This window comes from Astyanax mexicanus, chromosome 1, assembly GCF_023375975.1.
Source record: "Astyanax mexicanus isolate ESR-SI-001 chromosome 1, AstMex3_surface, whole genome shotgun sequence".
Classification (NCBI taxonomy): Eukaryota; Metazoa; Chordata; class Actinopteri; order Characiformes; family Acestrorhamphidae; genus Astyanax; species Astyanax mexicanus.
Window position 1 is genome coordinate 79,710,610 of NC_064408.1, and position 13,297 is coordinate 79,723,906.

General features: G+C 35.8%; 1 protein-coding gene across 2 annotated transcripts in view; it reads left to right on the plus strand.

The window, feature by feature from the left end:
* The first annotated feature begins 9,435 nt into the window (after positions 1-9,435).
* efr3bb (EFR3 homolog Bb (S. cerevisiae)) overlaps positions 9,436-13,297 on the plus strand; it is a 52,702-nt gene continuing 48,840 nt past the window's right edge. The window contains exons 1-2 of one of the 2 annotated variants that reach the window (XM_049484003.1): positions 9,436-9,587; positions 10,073-10,187. In XM_049484003.1, coding sequence (XP_049339960.1) covers positions 10,181-10,187 — 7 coding nt within the window. In that variant the 5' untranslated portion in view covers positions 9,436-9,587; positions 10,073-10,180. Of the gene's footprint in view, positions 9,588-9,780; positions 9,801-10,072; positions 10,188-13,297 lie in introns of those variants that run through there. The other variant, XM_049484007.1, reaches the window with a different exon arrangement.

Sequence of the window (13,297 nt, forward strand, 5' to 3'; positions counted from 1 at the left end):
GTGCATTTCCTTTCTTATTTTGATCACTTAATTCTGAATGTCTAGGTCAGACTGCCTAGTTAGGCTAATACTACACAGCAAGTGGTTACAGCTGTTGGACTGTGCTGCAATGCTACAGAGGAGATGATAATGGTGTCTTGGGTCCTACGTGATTTATCATATCACTAATAGCTTTAAACAGCCCTGGTACAGGCTATTTTTCATAGCTCAAAACCAAGGGCAACACACAATTTCCCCCGAATGCCAACTTTTATGTATCATGTATGATCATGTGCATAATCATATTATAAACCACTATTTAATCTTCTCTTACCTTTTGCAGAAAAGCGGACATGTATTTATTGGATTTATTGCAAGGTTAACTAAACTTAACTAGAGTGCTCTGCATGACACATGAACATAATTATGTAGAATTTCACCTTAAAATAACAACTGTAAAATCATGCATTATCACTGTAATAAGTAGATAATTTGCTATATAATGAGTCAAACCCTGTAATATCATTCACTGTTTAGCATATATTGTCATCAAAAGGAAAACACTACAGTATTCCATTAAAAAATTTAATGACTTTGCAATCTCTACAATGTCTTCTGATATTAAAAGATGTCAGTAAGCACTAACAGGTGGGGGGAAACAGTATTAGCATACCTAATAATACAGCATACCATGTTTCCCCTCCTTACCTCTCACTCATAATCCAGAACATACACTCATTTGTAGTTCAGAAACCCTCCCTGCTGAAGTGTTCTGCTTAAATACTCTTGAGAATAGAAAGAAAATAAACTAATAATGATGCTATGGTTTGATTTAGACATATTAAAGCAAGTTAACCAATAATCTCAGTGTTGCCCCTGTTATGGTCTTTGACACCCCTGATCTCCAAGGATCTTATAGGCATTAGCAAAGTTAGTTTGCCACTAATGGGATTCCAAGCTCTCAGCTAATTCTCACACACATGATTCAATTCCCTCACTATCCAGTCAAGGCTAATTCTAGTCCACATGCCCAGCCAGGTTCTCTGCTAATGCTGCAACACACTGCTAATTCTGATGCTGGCCTTGCCCCATCTGTGGTAAATAGTCTGGCCTTATTGAAAAGACTCCAAAACAAATAGTATTTCAAGAAGGATGCTTTTTTTTGTTTGTTTAGCTGAGATGAGCTGCTTTTAGCTCCATATAAAATCAGTCAAACCAAAGGGGAGCTTATTTAAAAAAGTGATTAAACATGTGATTGCAGGGGCAACTGAAAACTTGACGAAGTGATATATGTTTTATATCACTTTCTGTTTTGATGAAATGAGGGGCTACCTACATAGAGGTCTGTAAGACATCACATTTTCTACACAAATTAAATCTGCATTTTCAATGCATTGTAACTTATGTATTAATGTTATTTATTCCCATTTAAATTCCAAATTGTTGTGTACATGAACTTTTGCTCACTAAAACAAATAATTTACATAAATATAAATAAACATACATATAAATAATTATCACCTTACAGAAGCCTCAGGGCTCTAGAGTGATTTTTTTTGCAGCTGTCACCATGTGTTTTAGGCTCATATCCCTTTCTAAATTAATCAGAGCGAGTGAAGGGCGGAGCCCCACTGTGATATAATTATATTTCAACATCACTCAGAATCTGACCGAAGCATGTTTTTAACATAATTAATTAAGAAAAAATATTATTTTTATTAAGTGATAATTTTTTAAGTGATTATTATTAAATAGTGATTATTTAGCTCGCAAATACAGTTAGCACGGCCAGTTAGCCGTTAGCCGCTAGCCATCTCCATTAACATCAGCAGTCTGTTAGCCTAGCTAGCACCGGGCCAAAAGCTGTATTCCGGCATTGTAAAGGTATTAACTACAGGCTGGAGTAAACTATAGTCATAATGCATATATCCTATAAAACCACAGGGTCTACAAACCCAACCATCTGCTGTTAGAAAACAGTGATTAATTTAGTTTGGAAATACAGTTAGCATTGCCAGTTAGCCATTAGCCATATTCAGTCAAATCTGCAGTCTGTTTATTCTAATTCAAGTGAACTACAACCATAAGCCACATTGAATATCCAACCAGAGATCTTACCCACTCTAACCAACACTAAGAAATCAATCTACTATAGACCACTTAAGTCATGGGTCATTCTGTAGTTCTCGCATAGGCGTAGGAACTGGGGGGATGTCCCACCCAATATTAGAAACAGATGGATTTGTCCCCCCAAAAAATGATATCAGTTCGCTCAGGTCAGCTGTACTATTAATGAGGAGACAGGCCGGACCAATCACGGAGCCGGTTCAGGTATTAAGTCACGCCTCTCAGTAGAAACAGCCAATCAGCTTGCTGGTTTTGCGGCGCGCGGAGCAGAGGCAGTTTGCTGTTGGGGAAGCCCCGCCCCCTCGCTGTGAGATTTAGCAGCGGGATCGGGACGCAGCAGCTTCAGCTGATTTTAAAACAGAGATGGATATATGGAGATTTTTCTAAAAGAAAGGTAATGATAGGCTAACCACTTCAACTGCATACCTGTCAAGTCTCCCGTTTTGGCCGGGAAACTACCGTATTTTACTCCTCTTTCCCGCCGTCCTCCCGTATTAGTATTTTCCCGTAAATTTCCCGTATTTTATTAAAATAAAAAATATATATATTATTGAGGATACAGGGCACTGACCGCTCTGTGTCTCTTAACCAATCGTGGAGCCGGTTCAAGGAGAAAGTCCCGCCTTTCAGGAGAAACAGCCAATCAGCTTGCAAGAAGGGTCAGTGTGGGGGGAGCCCCGCCCTCCTCGCTGTGAGTTCAGGCAGCTAGTTGGAGCTGCTGATGTTAAAACATACATGCAGCGATTTTTCTAAAAGAAAGGTAACGGTAGTCTAATCATGGAAAATGTGATTAGATTTTTCTGATAGCTGCTTAAAAATACTCCGAAATAAAACACACAGATTAAACCTTTTAAAATAAAAAAAAATACAGCTTGTGACTCACTTTAACTAGAAATGTGGAGAGGACCGACATTAACTGAACTGATCAGGGGTGGAGTGATCAAAAGGAAGAAGTATTAATTAAAAATTATTGTGTAGGCCCCTTAGGACTAATTTTTACTGATGGAATATATCTGGTCCATGTCCTTTTAGTAAAAGCTCATAATACCATTTTTAGGTCACCAACAGTCATTTTGCAGAATTTGTGCACTCTTTGTTCAATTTTAAATCCATTAAATAAATAACAAATATATCATATAAAAGAGTGCATTTATTACAAAAAAGACATGAAATCTTAAATAAAAAAAAAGATATAGAAAAGGGTTTTTAATTTGGCTGTATTAAAAGAATGACATATGTAGGAATGTCCACAACATGTTCAGATTCTGATAATCTAATTGTAGTGTGTAGGTGGTTCACATGTGGTTATTTTAGATTTTTTGTAAACCTGTTTTAAAATGTAAGAGATACTGAACCTTCGTTGGGCTGGTGGGACGGCTTTAAGCGGACAGAGGAAAATATCCCTTATTTTTAAATCTAAAACTTGACAGGTATGCAACTGTGATGATATGTTTCTGATAGCTGGTTAAAAATACACGTCTCTGAATCAGCACACAGTTTAAACCCACCGTGATTAATAAACTGCAGCTGTGTTAGTGTGTAAGCTTATCTTTGGAATTAGCTAGATTGGGAGTCAGGGTAAAAGGAAAAAAATAAAATATATATGTAATGTTTCCCTGTACCTGATCAGCTAATCACTTTAATTTTCAAACAGTTTATTCATTTAGGATTACAGGACTTACTGTGAGCTATAATGAACGAAAATTGATTTAACTAACTAGTTATCTAGAAGCTGGATGTAGATGATCGCCAGAATTTCGTACAGTACTTTAAGTTGGTAGTTTAAAGCAGTTACTTAACCCCGATCACTGCCCTAAACTAGTGTTTTCCACCTGATCAGCTAATAAACAGTCATTTACTGAGTTTACCTGTTAAAATCCTTTAGCCCCCTATGGAGCCTAAATTAATCATGTATATCCACCAGAGGAAGCTCTAGAATATGCAGAACAGTTTTAATATGCAGTAGAATATATAAGAACTGGGTTGAGAAACACTGCTGTAACGTGACTTCTGTTCATTTGTATTTCACAGTAAGACCACATATCCTGACGTTTATAAAAGTCTCTATGAAACGTAAAGTTACATTCTTTTACATAAAAGGACATCTTAAGAAGAGCTCTCAGTAGAAAAAAATAAAAGTGCAGGAGAAAATGTAAATATACAACAGAATTGACATGCCGATACATAATAATAATAATAACAATAATAATAATAACAATAATAATCTGTTATATTATTTTAAATATTAGGTGATAACTCAGACATTGCTTGCATAATTTTTCTAACAACAGTAGCTGTAATGTGGAGTAACATGTTTAGGTTGTAAAATCACCTTATAATAATAATTTACTTTTAATTAAAAGTAATTTCCACAAAAGTTGTTCTAGGAAACTATTGGGTGGGCTTGGGTTCATATTGGCAAATGTGTCCCCCCCAATATCAAGCCCGCTCCTACGCCCTTGGTTCTCGTATGGCTTCCGTGTCTTTTCAAAAGCTGGCCTCTATCACACCCTGTACTAGAGAAATCTGTTCAGAACCCTGTAAGTTTTATTCTGTTACATTTTACTCCTAAACATTACTGGATTCTCTGAATTACGAAATAGTTTAGGAGTCATAATGAGAAAAATGCTAGCTTTAAGCTAATGCTACAGCGGAGTGAACTGACGTCCCAGCGCAGCTGCAGAGATCGCTAGGGGACTCTTTTTGGCGCAACACCAGTGAACTCTGGCTGCATGTTTACAGCATATAACACCCAGTTGATCCAACTAATGAACTAACTGCCCTTACTGAGAAGAGCTGAGTGTTAAAGCAGGAAATCACTAAAACAGGACAGAGTTACTCCAGAACCAGCTTTAAATGCTGTAGCACATTTTACCATTTACTGTCCTTATTATGCAGTAAAATTAATTGATTAATTGAGATGTCTGGTGCCTCTGGCTCGTTGTTTTAGTACATTTAGGCACATTAAGATGTGTCCTTATAACAGGTTTCAATGGAAAAAAACACATGCCTTTTTACATTAAATATTTTAGACTATGATTCATTAGTTAGATTAGCTCTGTGGTTCTGGAGTAACTCTGTCCTAGTTTTCCTGCTGTATCACACAAGCTCGTCTCAGTGAGTGCAGATAGTTGGTTGATTAGTTAGTAGTTAATTGATTATTTGGGTCAGGTGTGCTGTATTTAGTATAAACAAATGACCGTAAATAAATACTAAACCGGCGGGGAAGTGATGCTCCTAATTTTAGAACCACTGAGCAGCTAAAGCTCACTTTCTCTTATAACACAGGCTACACTGCTCAACACGACCAGACTCAAAGTGTTTCACCTCTTTAAACACTTTAGTGATCCTCTGTAAAGAAGAATGATAATCCAAAACATGATCCGGCCGGAGTTCACTGCCGCTGTGCTGTGATATCAGTTAAGCATTAGCTTAAACAAGGTTGTAGGAGCGGGCTTGATATTGGGGGGGACACATTTGCCAATAGGAACCCAAGCCCACCCTATAGTTTCCTAGAACAACATTTGTGGAAATTACTTTTAATTGAAAGTAAATTATTATTATAAGGTGATTTTACAACCTAAACATGTTACTCCACGTTAGAGTTACTGTTGTTAGAAAAAAATATGCACGCAATGTCTGAATTATATGACAAAAATGATTAGTTATCACCTAATATTCATAATAATAGATTTGTTTATTATTGTTTATTCTTATTCTTATTCTTATTATTATGTATTGGCATGTCAATTCTGTTGTATATTTACATTTTCTCCTGTGCTTTTATTTTTTTTTCTACTGAGAGCTCTTCTTAAGATGGTGATCTTTTATGTAAAAGAATGTAACTTTACGTTTCATAGAGATTTTTATAAACGTCAGGACATGTGGTCTTACTGTGAACTACAAATGAACAGAAGTCACTTTACAGCAGTGTTTCTCAACCCTGTTTTACATATTCTACTGCATATTAACACTGTTCTGTATATTCTACAACTTCCTCTGCTTTAAAGGCACTTTCAGTTTGAAAATGAAATGGTGATTAGCTGATCGTTACAGGTCAAGTTAAACATTACATAAACAGACTCCCAATCTAGCTAATTCCAAAGTAAAGCTAACCCACTAACACAGCTGCAGTTTATTAATCACAGTGGGTTTAAACTGTGTGCTGATTCAGAGACGTGTTTTTTAACCAGCTATCATATCTCCATATATCCATCTCTGTTTTAAAATCAGCTGAAGCTGCTGATCCCGGTCCCGCTGCTAAATCTCACAGCGAGGGGGACGAGCTTCCCCAACAGCACACTGCCTCTTCTCCGCGCGACGCAAAACCAGCAAGCTGATTGGCTGTTTCTACTGAGAGGCGGGACTTAATTCCTGAACCGGCTCCGTGATTGGTCCGGTCTGTCTCCTCATTAATAGTACAGCTGAGCTTTGCGAAAAGATAGTTTTGGGGGGGGACAAATCCACGTTTCCCCCGGTTCCAACGCCAATGAGCTTAAAGCTAGCATTTTTCTAATTACTACCCTTAAACGATCTCGAAATTCAGACAATTCAGTTATATTCAGGAGGTAAATGTGCACATAAATAATTAATAATTCAATAATTAATTAATTAATTTAAGTTAAACATGTAATGAAATATAAATATCACAATCAACTAACGGAAAATTACTTACATTAAATTGTTTATGTTTTAAATTATTTAATTATTATTTGTTTATTTATTTTTATTTTACTATTATTTGCATATTTTTATATGGTCCACTTGTGTCCACATTTATCAATTCCTTTTAATTAGGAAATGTTTGGTTACCCCTGTCCTACAGTAATAAACCACATCGAATCCTGGATGAAACTAGAGATTTCTTTAGAAATGATGTTACTTTTTATCACTTTTTTCTCTCAGTGGGGCTTAGGTCCATATGTTGTGGAAAAAACTCCATATACATATTTAAGAATTCTATCGTATGTATTTTTACTTTGCAATTTGTGTTTATCAGCTTTGTGGATAAAATCCCCATACAGTAAATTGTAGTATGTAATATTTTGTGTAGAGTTTACATTTACTTTTCACTAGTCCAGACTGCATTTTATTTCATTGACTGTGAAACATTTGGGCAAAAAGCGTTTTTATCTCGAGGCCCACATCAGCAGCCCCCTAACCCTCCAGAAGAGTTGGGTTTCTTTACGAAATGTGTTTTATTGAGCTCCCTCCTAACTCTTCTCTTCCACTCTCAACCCATGGATGCTTCTTTGGTTCTGGAGAGCACAGAGAATGAGATAATCTTAAACATATTCTTGCTGTGGACCAGCTCATCCCAAATAACCAATTTCAGTTGGGTTAAGGTCAAGGATTTGTGGAGGACAAACACTTTTTGGTGTACTATGTAATCAAATGTGTGTCTGTCTATTAATTGTTTTCATGTACATAATATCAATATACAATGTAGAAAATAAAATAATAAAGAAGAACATAGAGATGGTGTTTCCACATTTTTGCCTGGTACTATGTACTATGTACCATAGAGTTTGCATAGATGTCAGTTAAGAGCCCCTGATGTTTTCAAATTACTTGTACATTCTCCACAGACTCCCCTTTACGATACGTGGAGGTGGGATTACAGAGGCTGGGAGTGTGTAGGATCCAATAGAGACCCACACAATACTGCCATCTAGTGGAGTGCTAAGATAAAGACGGACAGACACATGCATTAGTTATTTGGCGAGTGCATACAATGCATTCTGTTTTTTAATGCACATACCTCCCAGCAAAACGGATATATGCTGATGTGTATTTAATTGCATTCCCCGTCATAGCAGCTTTCTATATTTGTTTACAAATATGTTTTTCTGGGATAGATACTACTACTACTAATAATAATAATAATAATAATAATAATGTCACTGTGCATAGCTATGTCTCGATTTGCTTTTCTATGTACAGTATATATATTATAATATAAAAAAACTTTTTTATTTTTCTTTAATAACTGCTGCTAGTGTACTTTGGTATTGTAAAGTAATTTGAGCATCTACCTGTACAACAAATGCTATGTACATTAAAGAAGGACTCTGGTTTAAAACGGACTTGTCATCTTTCATTACACCACAAGTGCATTTTACACCATAGAATACAACCAACTACAAATAAATAGGACCATAGAAATTGAGCTATAATTTGTTTAAAGGAAATATACAGTAGAGGTGGGTGATTTAGCCCTAAAATAATGTCACAATATTTCCTGGTATTTTCGTGATAACAATACTCTTGGTAATATGACAAAACACAGAATTTCAAAAAATATTTCAAGAATACACTACTGCACCAAAATGAAAATTAAATGTTATTATTGCATACTATATAATATGGCACACCCCTAAGTGAGATATTAAAAAATACAAGAATTGTATCAGATTTGTAACAGAAGTAAATGATCCAGAATGTCATGATACTAATAATGCACTCCAAATATCTCAATATATCCAGGATTAAAGTAAAATGAATGCTACTGGACAGATATAATCTGTCTCTAGTAGATTTATAATGGGAAACGAGAACAGTGTGAATTTTTATTTTGCTAAAAACAGCAAAAAAGTAGTACCCTGATGTGATAATTAGGGATGAGTGGTATGGCACAATATTTCAGGGTCTAATATTGTTCATGATATTCAAAAATGTCGGTGGTATTATTGTGTATTATATGATATGGCAAAGCCCTAATATACAGTTTAAAAGGCCAGGATATTTGTCAATTGTCTGCCTGACATTACACCACTAAATCTTGAGGATTTCTATTCAACTATTACTTAGATAGCTTTCATGTTTGATAAGGAACATTACTGAAAATCGTAATTGTAATTTTAATAGAAAATATAAAAAAAATCTGATAAGGTCAAAATATAATTAATAAAATCATAAAATTGTCTCTTTCCTCTTTATTTTAAAACCAGAATTTTCCTGAATACAAATCAACCAGTTCATGTCCTCAAAACCTTTAGTTTTGTTATGTTTGTCTAATTTTTACGTCTATTTTCAAACATGCAGAATTGATTCCTGTTACTGATCTGGAATTATTAAGTGGAGTAGAGAGTGAACAGGCAGCTTCTCCAAGTGTCCTGTAGGAAATGTCAAAACCATCAGATTGTCAGAATGTAAATAAATTATTTTACTGCAAAAAAAGGTTTTTGTATCACCTACACCTGTAGCATGTATGGGGGTTCAATAAAAAAAATTAAACTATCAATTATAGACATTGTTTTAGCATTCATCAGCACAATCATGCAGTAATACCTCCCTCTGTCTGTCTGTCTCTGTGTGTGTGTGTGTGTGTGTGTGTGTGTGTGTGTGTGTGTGTAAACAACAGTGAGGGGGCTATCTGTTGAAGAATAGTGGGCGCACAGCTTCAGACTGGAGCCCGTGTCCACATGAGCACACAGGAGGGTGTGAGGGTTGTTTGTGTATCATGGTGTGGGACACTGAGGGTGAGGAAATGTACATTTTCGCAGTTATTCTTATTTATGGCCAAACTAAGGCTGGTGTGCTGTAGAGCGCAGCTAACGGTACAGTGGGATAAACAGAGTACAGGGCTGTCTGGGCTAGTTAGCTTAGTTAACTAGGTTGGCTAATACAGCTCAAATAACAGGCTGGATTAGAGAAACGCTGAAACGACAGGGGTGTTAGGAGGTTATTAAATGGTAGGTTATTGTTCTAGGTTTTAAAGCTGGTTGGTTAGTTAGTTAGCTGGCTTTTCTGCCGCTGGGAAACTGCTAGCTTGTCTTGTATGGCTAGTCAGGTTAGCTGGGTTAGCATAGCTAGGCTCTAGCCTCCCAGCTAAGGGTACCGCATACCGAGCCTGAGCCTGGGGGGCTTCAGTGTGATAAATGTCCGCATGTGTGAAATAAAAGAAGCTAAAGGAAATTCAGAGAAGGGAAGACGAAGCTCATGTGGATGTGTATTTATTCCGCAGGCCTTTTTACCGCTCCTGTCTGGTGTTAGTGTGGGTGAAGCTGAGGGGAAGAAGACGGAGGGGTGGTCAGCGCCCTGAGCTGGAGTTACAGCCGGTGGTCACCTAACAATGTCGGGTAAGTTTAATGTTCAGCTTTACCACAAAGTCTCCAGCTCAGGTCTAACACCAGGATCCTAGATAATAGTGCTGGGGGGACCAAAAATGTATATCACGGTATTTATCAAGATTCTGGCGGTTTCACTGTATATCACGGTATATTCTTTCTTTCTTTCTTTCTTTCTTTCTTTTATTTTTTTTTTGCATGACTGGCCTTGAATATAGCTTTGTGACTTACTGTACTGTTAGGAGTATGTATAATATAAAACACAAATGCTTTAAATTAAGGCTTTGATTACTTATGGGTTTAGGTTACTTTGTCTCACAAAATTAGACAATAAATGAAGGAACCATACTTCATTATTCAAAAAAAAAAAAAAAAATAGACCTTAAAAAGAGATATGCCAACAACTTTAACATGTCTTTCTTTTAAAATAGTTTCAAAAACACATAACTTGTACTAAAGTATTTAAAAGAGATATTTTTCAGAAGCTATATTTTACAAGTCAGCCATTAATAGGCATTACAGTATTAAAATCAGCCTCAATTCCCTTCTTTCTCCAGTTAAATACATTCAGTTCAGTGTGCATTAATATTATCATTAAAATACAGTATTAGTTACTTACTCATATTCAGAGTTTTAGAGAGTTTTATCTCTTGTGCTGAATAAAAGACTGCACTGAGGACTGATTCTGCTAGCGTTATCTAGCCAGCTGTGTCTTCTATGGTGACGTTGTGTGGTTCTACACGGTGCTCTGCAACACCTCTAGTGGTATGGCGGTATGTAAAACAATGCGTACCGGTTCTAAATTCCCCTACGGGAATCCCGTACTAACCGGTATACCGCCCAGCACTACTAGCTAACTAACTAACTGACGAACACCTGATGTAACCCACCAGCTCTCAGCACGGTGAAAAGTGCAAACAGATAAAAAGATTTTGAGCTACTTGCTGAGATTTAGTTAAGGATGGACATTATAACTGCAGTTTTTAAAAAATCCTGCTAAAAAGTCCAACTCAAGACCAGCTGGTCAGCTATTGACAAGTATAGGGTAATATGTTTTGAGGTTTGAGGATATACCATGGCTGTTTAAATAATTTAAACATATCAAAACCTTTCTAAAATAATAACTCATGTTTTTAGGTTTAAAAAAAAAAAAAAAAAAACAACACTAAACCACATTTTTAATTAATAGCTTAAATGTGTTTCACTGAAGTAATAAAACATACCAGACCTGCTTAAAATGTGTATAACCCTTTCCTACCCTTTAAAAAAATGGTTTTATTGCAGTCATTTTCGCCTCTGCAGTGCCCTCTAGGGTTCCACTGTGCTATTGGCGAGGATGTGTACTTTGGTACATGGACACTCATATGCAGATCAGTCAATCAGATTAACTCAAACAGTTATTAGACAGTGTAACTGGGAAACAGACAACAAGGGTGTGACATCATTCCCAGTTCTGATATTCAACTTCTGAGGTAAATGTAACACAGCATGAATGTCTGAGGTATAAGATATAATCCTCCAAACTATTTTCTGCTTATCTCCTAATTGTCTACAGCTGAATTGTTGCACCTGATTCTAATTCAAAACATTTTAATGGTTTATTGGATGTCTTAATTAACTTGTGTTAATTATGTGTATGTATGTGTTTTGTTTCTTCTGCCAATAAGTTAAAGTCCTAATGTCTTAAAGTCACTATACTGCATTTTATTCAGTATTTTAACAGTGTGGAGGTTTTACTGCCTGCCCAAAATATATATTTAGAAAAGTTTCTTCTCTTCACTTTTAGAATGTGATTTTACAGTGGCTGTGTTTACATGGTTGTAAGTTCAATATTTTTTTTATGTTAAAAATACATTTTTGGCATACATTTACAGCACAGTAAACCCCAGCAAATGAAATTAATTTTTATTTGAAGAAATGCAAAAAGTCTAAAGGTAGGCTATCATAATCAAGCTTCTTAAACATTTAACCATCCCACAGGAAGGGGTATGCAGCTAATATCACATCATGTTATACTGAATGAGTGTGTGCTATTTTAGAATAGATTTGTTGAAGGCTTGGATCAAATTTATTCTGTCTTCCCTATGAAACATGACCTTGTATTGATTGTAATGTATATGCAATCTCAGTTTTGTTAGATATATCCTGAAGATTACAATGCTGGGAATGCTGAGTGATGTAGAGATCTGAAAGCAGCTTCTGCTACAGTTTGACTGCAATATTAAGACAGTGTAACATTTTTAAATTTACATTTTAAGGCAGCAGGGTCTTAATGTCAGCCTTTTGGTATAGTGACAATCCTTAATGCTGTGCATAAACTATATATAAGGAATGGTTTACATTATTAAACGATATGTAATAACAAGTGTTATGCCAGCAAACTGTAGATATTAGGATATATTTTAGTGTACTTTTTAGGTAGCACTGTAGGTTAGTCTATGTTTCATTTGTCTTATGTATATTACAGCCAAAGAGCTTTGTACATAAAACTGTGTAGTGCTGTTTAACCTGAATCCTATTTATATTAAATCCTTTAATGTCATTTTACCGTGTTTGTCCACATGCTTCTGTCCCTTTTAATGCTGAGTTTGTGTCAGCGTGTTCAGAAATGCATGTAAGCATGTCCTTCATGAGTGTTGTTTGAAAGTGTAACCTCTTAAAATTGGCAGTTTTCACTTTGGTGACACTTTTTTGCTGCTTCACTTACTTAGGGGGGTGAAATCACAGGGCATCTCACGATATGATATCATGATACATTGTCCACGGTAATGAAGACATTACTATACTGCGATTCTGAGATTCTTGATATATCACAAGAAAATTCTTGATCATACTAAATGGCATCTGTGTTACTGAAGAAAAAAAAATACTCTTAAATACATAAATACCAGGAATTACGTATTTATTGGTGTCAGTTTCACAGAATTTAAAAAACCCATATTCTTTACTGCAGTTTTACCCTATAAAATAAACATTGAAGACCAACTAATATCAGTCTGTGGGACAAATTTGGCCCCAAGGCCATTGAAGTCCCACTGGCTGTCCTGCAAAAACCTTTCAGTGAACCATTCTTTATTTGGAAAAAAAAAGTTTTTTTAAAAGTTTAAAGCCTTTAAGTTCTA